The 20,592-nt window shown below is 39.3% G+C and overlaps 1 protein-coding gene and 2 non-coding genes across 3 annotated transcripts; 1 reads left to right on the forward strand and 2 right to left on the reverse strand.

Annotated features, from left to right (window-relative positions):
• Positions 1-6,461: 6,461 nt before the first annotated feature.
• On the reverse strand, positions 6,462-17,030 carry cox7b (cytochrome c oxidase subunit 7B). The gene is made up of 3 exons (XM_073057986.1): positions 16,876-17,030; positions 10,312-10,436; positions 6,462-6,666 (listed from the first exon to the last, which is right to left on the reverse strand). Exons 1-3 carry the CDS (start codon positions 16,910-16,912, stop codon positions 6,589-6,591), a joined length of 240 nt encoding a protein of 79 aa, XP_072914087.1. The 5' UTR covers positions 16,913-17,030; the 3' UTR covers positions 6,462-6,588.
• Positions 17,031-17,502: 472 nt separating this feature from the next.
• trnal-caa (transfer RNA leucine (anticodon CAA)) lies at positions 17,503-17,616 on the forward strand. Its single transcript has 2 exons — positions 17,503-17,540; positions 17,571-17,616. It is a non-coding gene; the product is annotated as a tRNA-Leu (tRNA).
• Positions 17,617-18,330: 714 nt separating this feature from the next.
• On the reverse strand, positions 18,331-18,444 carry trnal-caa (transfer RNA leucine (anticodon CAA)). The gene is made up of 2 exons: positions 18,407-18,444; positions 18,331-18,376 (listed from the first exon to the last, which is right to left on the reverse strand). It is a non-coding gene; the product is annotated as a tRNA-Leu (tRNA).
• Between the last annotated feature and the right edge of the window lie 2,148 nt (positions 18,445-20,592).

The following is a 20,592-nucleotide window of genomic DNA, read 5'->3' on the forward strand; positions in this document are numbered from 1 at the left end:
CACATCGGCCTTACACATCAGGAGAAGAAAGATGCTTATATGAGAATGCTGTTCTTGGACTGCAGTTCAACATTCAACAGCATAATTCTCTCCAGGGTTGACAAGAAGCTCAGAAACCTCGGCCTTCACCCTGCCTTGTGCAGCTGGATACTGGACGTCCTGTCAGATCGCCAGCAGGTGGTAAGAGTGGGCTCCCTCACCCTCAACACAGGAGCCCCTCAGGGCTGTGTCCTAAATATCCTCCTTTACTCTCTGTATATCCATGATTGTGTCACTACCCACAGTTCCAATCTGCAAATTAAAGTTGCTGACGATACTACATTGATTGGCCTATTCTCAAATAATAATGCAGCCTACAGAGAGGAAGTCACCACCCTGACACAGTGTCAAGAAAACAACCTCTCCCTCAATGTTGCAAAAACAAAAGAGCTGGTTGTGGAGTACAGGAGAAATGGAGACAGGTTGACATCAATGGATCTGGGATTGGGAGGGTGAACAGCTTTAAATTCCTTGGCATACACATCACCAAGGATCTCACATGATCTGTACATACTGGCTGTGGTGAGAAAGCACAACAGCGCCTCTTTCACCTCAGATGGTTGAAGAATTTTGGCATGAGTCCCCAAATCCTAATGACTTTCTATAGGGGCACAACTGAGAGCATCCTGACTGACTGTATCATTGCCTGGTATGGGAACCCCATTTCCCTCAATTGTAGGACTCTGCAGAGAGTGGTGCAGACAGCCCAGTGCATCTGTAGATGTGAACTTCCCACTATTCAGGACATTTACAGAGAAAGGTGCGTAAAAAGGGCCCAAACGGTCATTGGGGACCTGAGTCAGCCCAATCATAAACTGTTCCAGCTGCTACCATCTGGGAACAGTAAGGTAGGTCGCATCCAGAATTATTTCCAGGGAGTGGACGATTTTCTTCTATGCCACTCTGACGTATTGGGAAATCGCGTACTTTGCCATTGCCTTCCTCTGGGTGAGGTTTTTTTTAAAAGAGATCACCAGCTCTTAATGGGAGCCGGCTGGATTTGTCCAGCGCTGATGCCACTACTTCACCAGCTGGCAAACATTATCGCAGCATAAAAACCAAGACCAACAGGCTCTGGGACAGCTTCTTCCACCAGGCCATCAGACTGATTAATTCACACTGATACAATTGTATTTCAATGCTATATTGACTGTCCCGTTATACATACTTATTACAAATTACTATAAATTGCACATTTAGACAGTCACAAAGATTTTTACTCCTCATGTATGTGAAGGATGTAAGAAATAAAGTCAATTCAATTCAAATATTATGGTCCTTTTTTTAATGATTATTTAGAGATACAGCCTGGAATAGGTCCTGCCATGCCACCCAGCAACCCCCGATTTAACACTAGCCTAATCATTAGACAATTAACCTACCAACTGCTACGTCTTTGGAATGTGGGAGGAAACCAGAGGTCCCAGAGAAAACCCACCCATTCCATGGGCAGGACATACAGACGATGTCAGATCTGAAACTCAACACCCCACGCTCTAATAGTGTAGCACTAACTGCTATGCTCTGATGGCGCCCATGAAATCCTTCCATTGTAGTACTTTTACTTCTAGAAAGTGATTAGAACCACTTTCGACTAACTTCAGTTAAACACACTAAATCCTGGAGGAACTTGGCAGGTCAGGCAACATCAATGGAAGTGAATAGACAGTTGACGTTTTGGGTTGAGACCTTTCATCAGGACTGGAAAGGAAGGGGGAATTTAAAATGTATCAGACCAATATTTTAAGTGATTCAAAGTGACTGAGGGATGAAGGCTTTTACAGGTTGCCATGAAAATCCTAACAAAAACATCAATTCAACTACATCAATAATCATTTTGAAAAGTTATTTGCTGATATAGATAGCAACAAAGGTTGTAAACTCTTAAGTTGAAGCATCCCATCAGCCCTAATAATCATGTGACTTATCCACAAAGATAGCTAGCTGTACTACAGCCCCACCTCTCGAGTAAACGTCTAACTGCAAGATGAACTTTGCATTTAATGGTTGATGTGAAGAATAAAAGCCTCTTACATTCTTCCAAATATTTCAGACAACTAGGTTTGGAATGTAGTTACCCGCTGTACCCTAGGAAATGGAGTGGCCTATTTAAGCCTAGCATGTTACCCTAAAGTAATAAGGAACAAATAATCTCTCTGATATTGAACAAAGTTTTTAGATAAATATTACTCAGGAAACCAGGACTTAGTTCCATGTTTTCTTGTTTGGAATAATGGCTTATGATATGGTATATCCATCTGGGAATGCAAATAGACCTTCAATTCAAATGTACCAGCAATTATGTAGAGCTTCCTCATTATTGCTCTTAAGCATTAGTCTCCATTTTTCTGGCCATTTCGCTACTGTCAGATTTGAAACCATAATTCAGAGGGTGGCAAATAAGGCAAATAACCCATTAAGGCAAATGAAAGGTTTGATTTTCTGCACAAGGAATAATATTGTTTCCAATCAACTCACATTAGCTAAAACTTACATAATGACTTGTACTTAACAGCAGTTTTAGCATGACAAATAGCCTAGCCACAAAATAATTGCCAAACAAAACCGGACAGACACATAAGCCTCAGTCTAATTAAATATTTGAGTGTTTCTGAGAGGGTGAAGGGGTATAAGGGATGTTGAAATACAGTAAGATTTAAGATACAATTTTGAAGCTCTGAGACTTGACATTCAAAGCACACCTACCAAAAATGAAGGGATTAAAATCTGGGAATACTGAAATATTGAAGGTCAGAATTGCACAAGTCCAAATGGTAATGGATGAGAACATATTGAGATTTAAATGCAGGAAGCAATTTCAAGCAATCTTAACCAGAAAACAACAGATCAACAAGCACAAGAGCAATGGGACTTAATGTGGAGTGTAGAATTAAATCACACATCACAATGATGAAGTTCTAGAGAGGTAGAATAAGATCAGTTGGTCATAAGTGGATTCAAACTATCATACTCAGAGGCATGACAATGAGTTTTGGCAGGTGAACTGAAGCAGGGCTCAAGTTTGGCATTGCTTCAAGCTTTAAAGGCCTTGATTACACAGCCCAAATTTGACATCAAAACATCTGGTTCAGTCAAAAGAATGCAAATACTGAAATCTCAAGCAACGCACAAAAAGCTGTTGAAACTCAGGTTAGGCAGCATTTATGAAGGGAAATGGACAGTCAGTATTTCAGGCTGAGATAAGGTCTCGATCCAAAATATCAATTGCCCATTTATGCTATAACCATTTGGAATAAAGCAATGGAATGATTAACTGGAGAACAAAAGGGTTTGAGACAGGTGTTAAAATAATCAGCTTTGGTCTTTCCAAAGTAGAAAATTTATCCTCATCGGTTTCACATACCAAACACAGTATAACAATTTAGAATTCAGAAATACAGCAAGGATAAGATTATTAGCATCAGTGTATGTGCACAAACAATTTTTGTACAAATTTGCCAAGTATGTGGTTGAAAATGAGATTCCCGGATGGTATGCTTCCTCCCAGGTATCAGGGTCCAGGACATCTTAAATTGAGTCCTCAGCATTCTTAAGCAGGCAGATAAACAGCCAGAGGTCGTGGTCCATACAGGTACCAATGACATGGATAGGATGAATGATGAGGTTCTGCTCAGGGAGTTAGGTGCTAAGTTAAAGGGCAGTACCTGCAGAGCTGTGATTTCAGGATTGCTACCCATGTCACATGCTAGTGAGGCCAGAACTAGGAAGATTATACAGTTTAACATATGGCTAAGGAGTTGGTGTAGGAGGGAGGACGTAAGATTTTTAGTTCAGTGGACTCTCTTCCAGGGAAGGTGGGACCTGTACAGAGGGACGGCTTGCACCTAAACTGGAGGGGGACCAATATTCTAGTGGAAAGTTTTGCTAATGCTGCATAGTGGGGTTCAAACTTGAGTTACATGGGAATAGGCACCAGAATGCTAGAACAGTTAGTGAAGAGGTCATAGAGGTAGATGTTGGTGAGACTCAGGAATCAAAAGGTTGAGCATGGTGTAACTAGTGTCCTGAGCAATGTATATTTCAATGCAAGAGTTCAGGGCATGGATCAACACCTGAAATTATGATATTGTAGCCATAGTGAGACTTGGTTGCATGAGGGGAAGGACTGGCAACTCAATATCCAGGATTCTGTTGTTTTAGACATGACCGAGAGGGATGGATTAAAGGAGGAGTATTGGCATTACTAATTAGGGAAAATGTCACGGCAGTGCTCCGTCAAGACAGACTGGAGAACTCGACTAGTGAGAAGTTATGGGTAGAACTGAGAGATAAGATTGAGAGAACATTTGATAGTACTGTAGACAAAATTATGAGGGGTATAGATAAGGTAAATGCAAGCAGGCCTTTTCCACTGATGTTGGGTGGAACTACAACCAGAGGTCACGGCTTAAGAGTATAAGATGAGAAGTTTAAGGGGAACATGAGGGGAAACCTCTTCATTCAGAGGGTCATGAGAGAATGGAATGAGCTGCCAGCACAAGTGGTGCATATGAGCTCGATTTCAACTTTTAAGAGAAGTTTGGATATGTACATGGATAGTAGGGATATGGAGGGCTATGGTCCCCATGCAAGTCAATGGAAGTAGACAGTTCCGCATGGACTAGACGGGCTGAAGAGCTTGTTTCTGTGCTGTACTTCTCTATGTAGGAAACGTCAGCAACAATGAGAATCCTTTTGAGCACTAGTAAACATGAAGTGAATACAGACAATTCTTACAGAAACAACTGAAACTAAGAGTCACACAAGCATATTGGGGGATGGTACACAGGTTTAGTTCCTCTTTATCTGTCATTATTTCTGACATCAAGGAACCATTTCTCTAATGGCATGATGGAAACCTGATTAAAAGATTCAAGGTTGGAGCTTTGGAATGAATGGCAGAGATTTGAAATCAAATAGGATTTAAAATAAATGAGAGTGAACCAGCCAGAAGTTAATTATACAATCTAAGATGATTACAGAATAATAATGATAATAGGAGCCAAAGTGGTGCAATCAATTTTTAAATGTACAGCAAAATTGGTAATTCACTATTCAGTAATCTTATGAAAAACCATCAATATGAAGTTTCAAATCTAATCACTTTTTGCAGATGTTGTTTGACCTGCTGGGTCCAGCATTGTTTCTTTTCAAATTGACAGCACCTGCAGGTTTGTATATTTTTTTTATTTCCTTTATCCACTGTATCAGTTCAAATCTGTAGCCCTTGAACATAGGGAATAAAAATAAATGCTTTAGTAGTGATCTGGGCATCAGAAAGCAAAGACTCTCCAGATTACAAATCTTAGCACTAAATATAATTGACATCTGGCAATAAGGATATATTTGGAGAGAAGCATAAAGGTTGAGAGATGAGATGGGGTACAGATTACAATTAGCTCCCAAACTAAGGAAAAAATGTTTAAAATTCATGTTCTGAATGCTTTCGCTGAAGAGCAAGTGGAAGCAAATGATACATTATCTTCAAAGGCTTTGAATAAATGCACAACTTGCTAAAATCACAAGGCAATGAGGAAAAAGCAGAGGAGCAGGACCTATTGGATAACTCAACCAGGGTCGATAGTCTAACTGACCTCCTGTTCTAGGAACACCATGTTCCTGTGACCTATAGTTTTTGAAATATTACAGCTGACATTCTTAGTGGCAAATTAGCTTTGAGAATTATCATATACGTCAATTAGGTTTAGGATCCTTATCAAAATCCGCTGTGTAGCATTTCTCCAGTTCCAAACCTTCGAGTTAAAATTCCTTGTTCTGTACTCCTTCAAGAAGAGCATGTTGCTTTTTTCCTGCAATATACCCTTGTTCCTTTACTCCTGTACTACAAATGTTTGCTTTGTCTAAATTGGGTTTTAGGACAGAATAGCCTTATCTGTCTCTGCAATTCCCCCAGTTTTCATTTGTATAGCATTTTTAGATATCTAATGTGAAGAGTAAAACTTAGCTGTACAGTATTAACTTAAGGAGATATGAAAATGCAGATGCTGGAAGGCGGAGGAAAACTGTCAATATTTTGGGCAAGTCCCTACATCAGGACTGTATTAATTTAATCTCTATTGATAACAAACCCAACTCCGGCATAGTGCCAAGCCCAGCTGCAAAAGGAGGAGGGATGGACATGGAGCAAGCAACCCCATCCCATAATAACCCAGTGGAAAAGATTTGCCAAAAGAAGCTCCCAGACATCCCTCTGGGATGAGGAAGGATCTTCACCTAGAAGACACATATAGAAGGGCTACACTTGGACTTGAAAGACTGACCCAGGACAGAGGACTCTGGCAAGCTGCTGTTGGCAACCTATGTCCCAGTAAGGGTGATGGGCTTAAGAAGACTAAAACCACACAATCTTTTGCTTCATGCATAACATACCCAAAAGTAAATAAAAATTCCAAAAAATACAATCTGTTTTATTAAATTTATTGATTTACTATTGATATTAAAGAGGGAAATTAGTACAGCACAAGCCACGAGGCCATAGGCAAGTTCAGCCTATCTGTATTCTTCATTGCAAACACTTGGTCCTTTTGTCTAATCTGATCTCCATTCTTTAGGAGTGATCTTGCCAATGGGTGACAAGTTCCACGTGATTCCACCCTGTGTAGAAACCTACATGTAAACAAAGAATGAGAAAGCGTCTATTATTTTCACATTCTTGGAAAACAGAACTTTATATAGGGACATCGTTTTCTCCAAAACAACTTCATTTCAGTATTCCAGCACAAAAGTTTGACTTCCTATGTTTGCTTGATTTTCTTAAATAACTTTTGCACACTGACAAAACCACAGCAAGGTACCCTTGAATTTATTTCAAAATAACCAACTTTAAAACATTAGATAATGCATGCAGGGTCCATAAAGATCACCATTCCTCCAACTGTATCACTTATGGAATTATAATAGATGATTGACCCAACACCAAGAACCATCTTTCTCAACCCAGACTGTTCTTAAGACATTCTTTATCAAAAAAAATTAAAATCATCCAAAAAGTTCTTAACATTAAAAACTTCTGAAAGACAAAAAAAACCTCAGTTTTCACTGATACCTGCTAATAACACAACAAATGTTTAATAAGAGAATACAGGTTCCATACATAATCCTTTTGTACTTCATGGTAAATGATTTAGTGGCTCCAGATCCTACTTTCTTTAGAGAGAGCGGGGTGGCTGGAAGAACTGTCAGTGAACACACATCTAGCCATCCTAAATTGAGTGACCTCTGCTGCAAAAAGTATGAAGATTTTTTTTTTTAGAAAAAAAAAGTCCCCAGTAAAGAGAATCATAGCCTTAAACATAAAACTTGAAGCTCCAGAAATTTCTTCATCCAAAGGAACTGGAATAAAGTATATAAAGTATAGCCAGTTTTAGTTAATTCTCATATGGAGACCACGTTCAGTTCTGCGTAATAAGTCATAATAATAGATGAAGCAAAGTCACTAGAATAAGGCTCAAGCCTAAAACCTAGGATGGTTTGCCATGGCAACCATTTCACTTCCTTAAGTATCAAAGTAAGAACTGATATAATTAAGCCTCTTAAAGATCATATTAGAAGAATTTTATAGAAACCTTTTCTTTCTGGGGAGCCTAACAAGACCATATCTTTTAAGGTAAAACTCAAACACTCTGGGATGGTAAATCACTGTACACAAGTAGAAATCTGGAACTCTCACTCCAAACCCAATGAGGATTGACACAAAATCCCAATACCAGATCAACTGAAAAACTTTAAAATTCAAAGTAAATTTATTATCAAAGTTCATATATGGTCACCATATACAACCATGACATTCAATTTCTTGTGGGCATACTCAGTAAATACAAGGAAACAATGTAAGACCATTCCCAACAGGATGGACAAACAATGTGCAAAAGACAACAAACTATGCAAATACAAAAAGGGAAATAAATAAATAAGCAATAAATATTAAGAACATGAGATGAAAAGCCTTTGAAAGTGAATCCACAGGTTGTGGGAACAGTTCAGTGATGGAACGAAGTTATACACACTGGTTCAGAAGCCTGATGGTTGAGGGGTAATAACTGTTCCTAAACCTGGTGGTGCAAGTCCTGAGGCTCCTGTACCTTCTTCATAATGGCAACAGTGAGAAGAGAGAACGGCCTAGAGGGCAGGGGTCCTTAATGACGGATGCTTCTTCCTGTGACAGCACTCCATGTAGATGTGCTCAATGGTGGGGAGTGATTTACCCATGATGGACTGGGCTTTATCCACTACTTTAGACTCTCCACCAAACACCTATAGAAGTTGTCGAAGTTTTAGATGACATGCCAAATCTTCACAAATTTCTAAGTAGAGAAGTTGGTTTGCTTTCTTCATGACACTTGTGTACTGCACAGAGGACAGATCCTCTGAAGTAGCACTGAGAAATTAAAAGTTGCTGATTCCCCCCCCCCCCCCCCAATGAAGATAAGCTCATGGACCTCCAGTTTCCTCCTCCTGAAGTCAATAATCATTTCCTTGGTCTTACTGCTGTTGAGTCAGAGATTGTTGTTGTGGCTCCACTCAGCCAGATTTCCAATCTCCCTCCTATATGCAGATTTGTCACCTCTTTTGATTCAGCCAATGACAGTGGCATCATCAGCAAATTTATATAAGGCACTGCAGCTGTGCTTAGCCTCACAATCATAAGTACTTAGAACAAATGTTGATTAAAATCTTATATAAAAAAATCAGGTGCAAAACAAAGATGGGTAAAATAGATATTAACCAAAATCTAATCTGAATGACAGATTTTAATGACTGAACAGTTTCCTCCAGTTCCTATACTATTAACAAATCCCATAACAGCTTAATCTGAAAGGTTAAACTTCAAAACGTGTGTCTGCTTTATGGCGAATATCATATGAAAAGAATGTCTATTAAATTTAATGAAACAGAAAATACTGGAAATATTCTGCAGGTCAGGCAGCCAGCATTTGGGGATAGAGGAAATACAATAGCAGCTCCTTTTGACCATTCATCAGAACAAGCTGCCAAGTATTTCCAACATTGTTCCCTCAGGTTTCTAGGATTTGCAAGCATTTCATATCTCTATAAAAGTACTGTGAGGTTTATAGTCAGAATTATGGAAATGTAATCATAGAAAGAGCCCACCATATTCATGCCAATATCTTTAATCATCTACTCTAATCCAATTTGTCCACATCATGACTTTATCCTTCTATACCTTGCCTATCAAAGATGTCCAATTGTCTCCTAAATGTAGTAATCATATCCGATTCCTTCACCATTTCTGGCAGCAAGTTACAATTATCAATCACTGTGTAAAATGAAGCAACCCTCAGATCATATCACTTAAATTTTATGCCCTTGTCTTTGAAACCCCTACCGGAGAAGTAATGTTTTGACCATCAATGCCTCTCATTTCACATTCTTCTATTAAATCACCATTAACATCCTTTTTTCTAGGGGGATAAATCAGCCTATTTAATCTCCAATGCAAGCAATATTATGGTGACTCTCTTTTGAGCCCCAGTACAATGTTCATCCTACATATATATTGGACTTATAATTTAACTCTAAAACTGAAATTCTCAGTTTTGGCAAAAAGTACAAAGATTCAAAGATCCATTTTAAGTATGAGTCACAAACATGCACTTCTCTATTTTTGAAAATAATTGGCTTGATCAAAATTGAGAAAACTTGTAATATTGAAACTCCAATAAAGTAATATTTTGATGTTCAAGCTCTTCATTAATGGTTAAATAAAAATTATACAGGTTGCTTCAACACAATTTCAGAGCCTGCAGGCCTGCACTCCCGTCCATGCTGCTCTTCAGTGTTGACTCTCTGGAAGACAAGACTTTTGTCTGCAGCTGACCCAGTGCAAGATGAGGAACTGCTGTGTAATTATTCTTGCAGAATCATGGCTCCAGGACAACATCCCGTATATCATCAATCTTTAGGCCGTGCCACTCAGAGACTTGTGCCAATATTACTTTATAAGTATGTATGCTGTGTGTGACTATACGTATTATGTTTTGCACCTTCGCCCTGGAAGAAAGCCGTTTCATTTAGCTGTACACATGTGCATAGTTGAATTACAATTCAACTTGAACTTAAGCATAAAAAGTGTACACAGATTCCATTCATTGTCAACCAATGACTTAAAATAAGTTAAAGCAAATCAGTAGTTTACTGTAGTTATAAAGGCTAAGGAACCATTCTCAAAGAATGTGAGTTTCTGGAACTGGTTAACTTTCAAAATGCAGAATATTCACTCAAAATACTTACATAACTCCAAACTGCAACACAGAATACTATTCCTCCTGCCAGGACAGCGTTTCCATATTTATCATGGAAGTCAGGACCTGCTTTCTGATGAGCTCGTCTTGCTGTAATGTGGCGAATGCTCTGACCTAAATATTTTTAAAGATATCCACAGTTAACGTTTTTAAATTCAGTTCACTTCATGTTCCTATGCACAAAAAATTCTCAGAATTAAAAAAAGACTCTAGTATTTCTCCAACCCTTCCTGTAACCATATCAGCCATTTACAACCATTTTTCAATCCATTCTGTTACAACCTCTTATATGCTTCAATGATATGAAAATCCATTCTGCATCCAAGAGTACTTTTTGGAAGTTCATTTACAATATTTACATCAATCCTCTGCCATTTAACCAGTAACATACAACTGTTTTTCTAAACAAATCCACGCAGGTCGCCAGTTATTGCTCACTGAACAGTTAATCAGAAATAAACATTGAAAATAGTAATAGGAGTTGGAGAGTTCTGAAGAAGGGCCTTGGCTTGAAACATCAACTATTTCCCTCTGTATTTGCTATTCGACATGCTGAGTTCCTCCAGCATTTTGTGTTGCTCAAGATTTCCAGCATCTGCAGAAGCTCAAGTTTATGGTAGGCCCTTTAAGCCTACCCATTAATTTAATATCATCATGGCTGATCATATGAATACCACATTCCAATTCTTCCCATGTTCTTCAATGCCTTAGTTTAGAAATGCATCTACAGGTGGCCCTGCTTTTCGAACGTTCGATTTACAACAACTCGCTGTTACAAAAGAATTACATTAGTACCTGTTTTCGCTAACCAAAGAGAATTTTCACTTTTACGAAGAAAAGACGCCCGCTTTATATGTGTGTTTACCCCGAGAAAGACTACAATGACCATGAAGCCTTGTGTGGGCAGTTGTTTGAGCATGCATATACGTGCATCTGCGTGTACGTGTGTATGCACGTACGTGCCGATTTTTTTTCTCCAAATTGATTTTGGTTCGCTGCCTTCCCGAGTTTGATAAGTGAAACTACACCGTACCTGCAATATTTCAACTTTATATAGGGTGTAAATTTATTATATCATTCCTGCTTTTACTAACTGTTAGTGTTATTTTAGGTTTTATGTGTTATTTGCTTTGATTTGGTAGGTTATTTTTTTGGGTCTGGGAACGCTCAAAAAATGTTCCCATATAAATTAATGGTAATTGCTTCTTCGCTTTACGACATTTCGGATTACAAACAGTTTCATAGGAACGCTCTACCTTCAGATTGCAGGGGAAACCTCCATTTCCATAAATTCAAAGTAAATTTATTATCCAAATACATAAATGTCACCATATACAACCCTGAGATTCATTTTCTTGTGTGCATACTTAGCAAATCAAAGAACCATACTAGAATCAATGAAAGACTGAACTAAACAGGTTGGACAAACAACCAATGTACAAAAGACAACTATGCAAATACAAAAGAAAAAAGAAACAATAATAATAATAAATAATGAGTGTCCTGAGGTTGTGGGAATAGTTCAGTGATGGGACAAGTGAAGTTATCCCCATTGGTTCAAGAGCCCGATGGCTGAGGGGCAGTAACTGTTCCTGAACCTGGTCGTGCAAGTCATGAGGCTCCTGTACCTTCTAACCGATTGCAGCAGAAAGAAGAAAGCATGACCTGGGTGCTGAGGTCCCTGATGATGGATGCTGCTTTCCTGCAAAAGTAATTCATGTACATGTGCTCAAAGGTGGGGAGAGCTTTATCCGTGATGGACTGGGCTATATCCACTACTTTTTCTAGGATTTTCTGTTCAAGGGCATTTAAGTTTCCATATGAGGCTGTGATACAGCCAGTCAATATACTCTCCACCATACATCCAAAGAAGTTTGCCAAAGTTTTAGATGTCATGCCAAATCTTTGCAAACTTCTAAGGAAGTAGAGGCACTGCCGTGCTTTCATCATAATTGTACTTGTATGCTGGGCCCAGAACAGGTCCTCTGAAATGATAACTCTTGAGGAATTTAAAGTTGCTGCCCCTCTCCACCTCTGATTCTCCGATGAGGACTGGCTCATTGACCTCTGGTTTCCTCCTCATGAAATCAATAATCATCCTCTTAGTCTTGCTCATATTGAGTAAGAGGTTGTCATCGTGGCAGCACTCATCCAGATTTTCAATCTCCCTTCTATCTGCTGATTCATCATCCCCTTCGATTTGTCCTACAACAGTGGTATCATCGGCAAACTTAAATATGGCATTGGAGCTGTGCTTAGCCACAGTCATAAGTGTAAAGCTACTAGTGTAGGGGACTAAGCATACAGCCTTCTGGTGCACCTCTGCTGATGGTGATTTTGGAGATGTTTGTTGCCAATCCAAACTGATTGGGGTCTGCAAGTGAGGAAATTGAGGATCCAAGTGCACAAGGAGGTACTGAGGCCAAGGTCTTAAAGCTTATTGAGCTGTGGTCGATAAAGAGCCTCCTGATGTATGCACCTTTGCTGTCCAAATGTTCAGGCTTGAGTGAAGAGCCAATAAAATGGTACCTGCTGTGGACCTGTTATGCCAATAGGCAAACTGGAGCGGATCCAAATTGTTTCTGAGGTAGGAGTTGGTATGTTTCAGCATCATCCTCTCAAATCACTTCATCACAGTGAATGTAAGTGCTACTGGACTACAGTCTTTGAGGCAAGTTACCACGTTCTTCTTGGGCACTGGTATAATTGAAGCCTGCTTGAAGTAGGTGGATACCTCAGACTACCAAAGCGACAGGTTAATGATATCTGTGAACACTCCAGTCCATAAGATAGAGGACCAGTAGGCCATTCAGCCCATTGAGTCTGCTCCACCATTCAATCATGGGCCGATCCAATTCTTCAAGTCATCCCCACACCCCTGCCTCCTCCCCATACCCTTTGATACCCTGGCTAATCAAAAACCTATCTATGTCTGCCTTAAATACACCCAATGACTTGGCCTCCACAGCAGCTCATGGCAACAAATTCCACAGATTTACCACCCTCTGACTAAAGTAATTTCTCCGCATTTCTGTTCTAAATGAACATCCTTCAATCCTGAAGTCATGCCCCCTTATCCTAGACTCCCCTACCATGGGAAATAGCTTTGCCACATCAAATCTGTTCAGTCCTTTTAACATTCGGAATGTTTCTATGAGATCCCCCTGCATTCTCCTGAAGTCCAGGGAATACAGCCCAAGAGCTGCCAGCTGTTCCTCACACAGTAACTCTTTCATTCCTGGAAGCATTCTCGTGAATCTTCTCTGAACCCTCTCCAATGTCAGTATATCCTTTCTAAAATAAGGAGCCCAAAACTGCACACAAATCTCATAAGTGTGGTCTCACGAGTGCCTTATAGAGCCTCAACATCACATCCCTGCTCTTATATTCTATACCTCCAGAAATGAATGCCAACATTCCATTCGCCTTCTCCACAACCGACTCAACCTACAGGTTAACCTTCAGGGTATCTTGCACATGGACTCCCAAATTTCTTTGCATCTCTGCATTTTGAATTCTCTCCCCATCTAAACAATAGTCTGCCCATTTATTTCTTCCACCAAAGTGCATGACCACATACTTTCCAACACTGTATTTCATTTGCCACTTCTTTGCCCATTTCCCCTAAACTCTCTGCAGGCTCTCCGTTTCCTAAACACTACCCGCTCCTCCACCTATCTTGTGTCATCGGCAAATTTAGCCACAAATTGCTTAATACCATAGTCCAAATCATTGACATACATTGTAAAAAGCTGTGGTCCCAACACCGACCCCTGTGGAACTCCACTGGTAACCAGCAGCCAGCCAGTATAGGATCCCTTTATTCCCACTCTGTTTTCTGCTGACTAGCCAATGCTCCACCCATGCTAGTAATTTCCTTGTAATTCCATGGGCTCTTATCTTGCTAAGCAGCCTTATGTGCGGCACCTTGTCAAAGTCCTTCTGAAAATCCAAGTACACCATGTCCACTGCATCTCCTTTGTCTACTCTATTTGTAATTTCCTCAGAGAATTGCAGTAGGTTTGTCAGGCAGGATTTTTCTTTCAGGAAACAACACTGGCTTTGGCCTAACTTGTCATGTGCCTCCAGGTATGTCGTAATCTCATCCCTAATGATCAATTCCAACAACTTCCCAACCACTGATGTCAGGCTAACAGATCTAGTTTCCTTTCTGCTGCCTCCCACCCTTCTTAAATAGCAGAGTAACATTTGCAATTTTCCAGTCAAGTGGTACAATGCCAAAATCTATTGATTCTTGAAAGATCATTGGTAACGCCTCCGCAATCTCTCCAGCTATTTCCTTCAGAACCCAAGGGTGCATTCCATCAGGTCCAGGAGATTTGTCCACCCTCAAACCATTAAGCTTCCAGAGCACCTTCTCAGTCATAATTTTCACTGCACAAACCTCACTTCCCTGACACTCTTTGAATGTCCGGTATACTGCAGCCCATTCCATGGGTTCTTATCTTGCTAAGCAGCCTTGTGTGGCACCTTGTCAAAGGCCTTCTGAAAATCCAAGTACACCACATCTACTACAGTCAGTTGATCAGTTCAGGTCTTTAGTACTTGCCCACGGAAAGCATCAACCTCACCTAGATGGAATGCTTCTTGTGCATTCAACCTCCTGAAGGATGCTCTCGTGTCAGCCTCAGAAACTGGGATTATTTTTAAAAACTGAGATACAGCGCAAAATAGGCCCTTCGAACAATGCAGCCCAGCAACTCCCGATTTAATCCAAGCCTCGTCATGAGGCAAGTTACAATGACTAATTAACCTTCCAATCCGTAGGTCTTTGAAATACATAGCCCTCCATTTTTCTTTCATTCATTTTCCCATCATAGATTTCCTTACATAAGCCTTTGCTGACTGGTTTGGTGCGGAGTATACAACTGTCAGGTCAGCAGAAAAGGTCACTGGCTGCAATCTACCATCACTGCAAGACTTTACGTGTCAAGGACAAGGAAGCAGGCAGGAGAAAGCAATGCTGACATGACCCACCCAGCAAACTGCTTTTTCCAAAAGTTCCCTTCTGGAAAGCACTATAGTGCTTTAAATACAAACACAGCAAGCCATCTTAAAAAGTTTCTTCCCTCAGGCTGTTGATCTGATAAACCATTTTAGTTAGACCTGACCACCCCCATCTATACCCCATCATTGCATTGTAAACACTTTAAATCATGTTTTATTATGCTTAAATCATAAATACATGCTGGCATTTACATTTTAATCCTTAGCTGTACTTTAACCTCTAGCTTTATTTTTACATAATTATTTATGTATAAATGTTGAATGTTGTTTTCCGTTGCTGACCAACACATCACAGCAAATTCCCTATACATGTAAATGTATACGCTGAATAAGGTTGATCCCTGATCGTTAAATGTATCTCCCTTCACCAGCACCCCTGGTGGGAGTTCTATGCACCCACCGTGTAAAAAAAAACTTACCCCTAACATTACCCTATACTAAAAATTATGCCACTTCAGAATTTAACCTCCTGTAAACATCTAGTGAAACAAACCTAATTGAACTCGTCTATCATCAAATAGCAGTCCAACCATCCCAAAGTCAAGAGCAGCATGGGTTTCAAATTCATTTCTCCCTTTCACCATCTAGTATGGAGGGTGGGGGGGGGGTTCCTGCACAATACTGAAGTAAGTTGCAGAAACTTGTAAAATCAGTCATCCCCATCATGGGTACTAGCCTCTCTGGTATCCAAGACATCTTCAAGAAGTGGCGCCTTAGGAAGGCGGCGTCCATTAAGGATCCGCAGCACCCAGGACATGCCCTCTTCATACTGTTACGGTCGAGGAGGTACAGAAGCCTGAAGACACATACTCAGCAATTCAGGAATAGCTTCTTCCTCCCCAGCATCCAATTTCTAAATGAACATTGAACTCATGAACACTACCGTTTTATTTGATTTTTGCACTACATATTTAACTTAACTATTTTATATATACATACACAGTTTTTTTCTCTATATTCATTTATCATGTATTTCATTGTACTACTGCCATAAAGCTAACAAATTAAACCCGATTCTGATTACTACTCTGCTCCTATATCTTACGGACTTTAGGCCTCGCGGGTGATGCTTAAAATCACACAGCCATCTTGACAATCATGAAACTGTCCCTGATTTTATTTTCGCCTGGTGTACAAAGGTTAAGCCAACTGATCAGCAGTAACCGAGTTGATATCCACATACTGTTTTGAACAAAAATATAACATTTGCAATTTTCCGATTTCTATTGGGAGGTGCTTGAGGCCTCTGCAATTACCACCTTTGCTTCCGTAACATTCCAATTAAAAAGGAACGTAAAACAATATTTAGTCATAAGGTACGAATAAAGAAAAAGTTACGTTTGTTAAAAATGAGTGTCTTGGCAATTCCGTTTCCTTTTTAAACCTTCACAACGCAAGGTCAACTTGATGCCCTCAGCCGCCTCCTGCTATCGCCAACGGGCTTGATACAGCACTTTAACAATTTTCACAAAGCCAAGAAGACACGTTTAGTTAAAGCTGAGCCACCCCTGAAAATTATATTTACCGGACAGAGACAGAAGTTTCCTGGTCAAAGGGATCATATCTACGGCGCTCGGTCACCGGCAAACACGCAAAATGGCACCAGTTCCTTCTCCGCAACGTGCATGCGCCAACCGCTGGACATCTTCAGGGAACCGAGGGGAAAGTAATATTATTTCCGTCAGCAATCGCTGTATTTTTATTTTATGTAGTTATTTGTAATCCGTAATAAAAAAATGAAAACGGGATCTAAAACTGCGGCTTGAGAGGCGCATGCGCAGTTGGTATAAAAGGCAAGATGAGGCCTTAAAACACCAGTTCCCAGAATGCTAGGCGGTTACCCGCTCCGTCATTCTGTTCATAAATGTTAATAAATCAAACCCCTCTCGCTTGTATTATTCAGTTTATATTATATTGAAAATGGGATTAATTATTTGTTTAATCGAGATTGAGGAAGAGTTCAATTTCGAAATACTTAATGCCCTTCGACTCCGAAGAGAAGCCTGGAACCCGGTACTTTTCAACTGGGAGATTGTCGGCTGCCGAAATAAATGTTGTAGGAAAAATTAAATTAAATCATTGCTGGAAAAAAATAACCCCACGACATCTCCTTTTTGGTTATGAAAGTTGGTGTCAAGTATTTAGTATAGATGTCAGGATGGCCGAGTGGTCTAAGGCGCCAGACTCAAGGAATAAACTCCTTCCGTAGTAAAGCGGGTGTTCTGGTCTCCAAATGGAGGCGTGGGTTCGAATCCCACTTCTGACATGTGTATTTTTCCTACATTCCAATATTTTAATAATTTAAATAATAACTTAAGATCCGCTATAATCTAATATTATTTTCAAATCATTTAATGGGTAGATTGGCAGTAGCGTTATACACCTGCTCCTATTTTTCTATCTAGTGAGTTTTGTAAGTGATTTTATGTTAGGTTACATATAATACTCTTCAACGTTCCATTTCATAGTACGGAGAAAAATAGTTCAAAGATGAATTATGAGGCTTCTTCGTTTCCTCGATCACACAGGAATTTAATTGTAGTTAGCACTATTATTGGCAATAGGGCCGAGAGAATGATATTGATTGCATTCTTAATGTATCCTATTTTCAGTCTTGTGGTTTAGTACTAACTATATGGAATATATTTGAATTTAGTCATGTTTCTGAAATTCATTGCACCCAAACAGATGAAGCCATTGACAAAAGAGATTTCTTCTTAAATCACTTTAAGTGCAAAATAACTACAGCATATAGTACTGTATATGTCTTGTTAAGAAACTTTCACAAACTTGCTTGAATTAAGATCAATTCCCAAATATATTCATCTTGTTGACAGGATCCTACAACATAATCATAACCAACATGGAAATGGACATTCTATTTCTAATTCCATTACATTATAATCCCATTTTTATATTCTCCTCACATTACAATTTCTACCATCGCATCCGTTGTACCACTGCGCTGTCCAAAATTTCATGTCAGGAGTGGGATTTGAACCCACGCCTCCATTTGGAGACCAGAACACCCTGTATATTACGGAAGGAGTTTATTCCTTGAGTCTGGCGCCTTAGACCACTCGGCCATCCTGACGTGCTGAACAATAGTGAATAAATTAAAACTGAGGAATGGTATCTTAAAATTTTAGGGTTCTAATTGATAGTGAAATTATTTCGGTATTAAAAAATGAAATACTTTTTCAATATCTGAAAAACTAACGTCTCAGCGAAGTAAAAGTGACAGTACAATTTATCAAATCTCTAATCAGACCACATTTGTAGTAGTTTCCTGCATCTCACCTTGGAAAGAACATCTATTTCTTTTAATGTAGATCTACAGAATTATACCTGAACTCCAAATTAAATTACAATGGGAGACCACTCAAAGTGGGGTTGTATCTCGTTGAATTTAATGATAAAGAATTGATGATTATTTGCTATAGAGGGAAAGCAAAATGGTAGAAAGAAACTAGTTCTGCTGGTGAGCAGATGAAAAACTTGGGGGTATGGGTGGGGGCACGCAAATGGATCATGAACAAAAAAATCAGAGCCAGGACTTTAGGGGTGGAGAGAGGTATGCATGATATCAGAAACACTTTCACTAAGAGTAGAAATCTGCAAGCCTCATCGGCAAATGGGGATAGAGTTCTTATAGATAGTGGGGTCAAGGGATATGGGGATAGAGTTCTTATAGATAGTGGGGTCAAGGGATATGGGGAGAGGGCAGGAACGAGGTACTGATTGTGTATGATCAGCCATGATCACATTGAATGGCGGTGCTGGCTAGAAGGGCTGAATGGCCTACTCCTGCACCTATTGTCTATTATTAATTTTAAATTAGAAATCGATTGACTTTTCTTATCCAAAGATTTTAAAGGGGTATATGGTGATATGCCATAGATTATGTATCTCATTAAATGAACAGGACATGTCCCAGAGACAAGTAATTTATTTCCGTTTTACTTTCGTGAGCCAGTAACAAACAATTTTGACATGCACAAATCAGAGTAGAGTGGATTCCGGTTAATTGGTTCATTGATTAATTACGGCAGCCATTTATTTGGGACAACTTTTAAAGAACAAGGAATTCCATTCATTTATTTGGGACACTATGCATTTAATTGAGACAGGAGACCATTACCGAACAGTTTCTAACTAGCTTCTGACGCGTCCACTTGAGTGGCCTTGAGAGACAACACCGTGCTTAGAGCAAACAGTTTTTAAATAGTGTCAGTGTGCTTGTGTTCAAAAAGGAATGATTTTTTTCTCACTGATAGTTGGTGAGAAATAAACAGTAAGACAATTCAGAACTCTTTTGCTCACTTCAGTTTCAAGAATTGAGGCTTAGAAATGCCAGAAACTGCCAGGAGTGAAAACTAAACAATTTCACCTCTTCAACAAGTTAGAAACTACAAAGAATTTGAACATATCAACATTCATCTTGAATGTTACAATGAAAGTGAAGATTTGGAGGACAGGATCATCGATAGCATTGTATGAAGGCAGTCCTTTATCTACATGAGGTATCTGCGCTGATTTTGTTCATTTACTGTCAATCAAAAGAACGTGCCACCATACATTAGATGATTTCCTCCATCAACAAATATTAGGAATTAATACACAGTTTTATAGTACTGTAGTAGTATTGATAGTGTTCTAATTTGTTCTGAATTTCATTTAAATATATAATTTGGTACTCAGTTAAATGGTAGTTTGTCTTGTTTCTACCATTTTAACGATTTCCATGAAACTTCAGCTAACTGGAGGAGCTGCTTAATTGGGCCAAAATGTACTGGTCTCAATGTGTCCCAATTAACCAGAATCTACTGTATAACCAATATGGGGAATGAGTTTCTGCATAACAATTCAATCAGTTCTGTACAAATTGGTAAGGTCTTCCAGATTGGATTGCGAGCTTGCATTAAGAGAGGGCTCTAAAATTGGGGAAGTGTTGTAGAACTAGAAGAAAAGGGAATCAGTCATCTGTGATAGAATGTTGACTTTGTGAAAGCAGTGTATGAATGTGATCAATCCTGGTGCATCATCCTCTAAGGCTGAATACGTTCCATGACAATACATTCTCAAGAATAATTACTACAAGCATATCATTACAACTCAGACATAGATTTGGAAATAATTCTGGACTCCAAAAATTGATAATTCTGGATTTTTAATTACATTTGAAAATTGCAGAATATTTTACTTTGGAAAGGTAATAAAATTATATACATAAGTTGTCAGA

The sequence above is a fragment of the Hemitrygon akajei genome, chromosome 10 (assembly GCF_048418815.1).
Source record: "Hemitrygon akajei chromosome 10, sHemAka1.3, whole genome shotgun sequence".
In the NCBI taxonomy this organism is placed as follows: Eukaryota; Metazoa; Chordata; class Chondrichthyes; order Myliobatiformes; family Dasyatidae; genus Hemitrygon; species Hemitrygon akajei.

Bases quoted from the DNA above. Each gene is read 5' to 3' on its own strand.
- cox7b (XM_073057986.1), bottom strand. From the start codon at position 16,912: ATGATCCCTTTGACCAGGAAACTTCTGTCTCTGTCCG. The intron at 10,437-16,875 runs GTAAATATAATT...AAAAATATTTAG, and splicing joins GAAACTTCTGTCTCTGTCCG to GTCAGAGCATTCGCCACATT. The intron at 6,667-10,311 runs GTAAGTATTTTG...GTTTACATGTAG, and splicing joins GTGTTGCAGTTTGGAGTTAT to GTTTCTACACAGGGTGGAAT.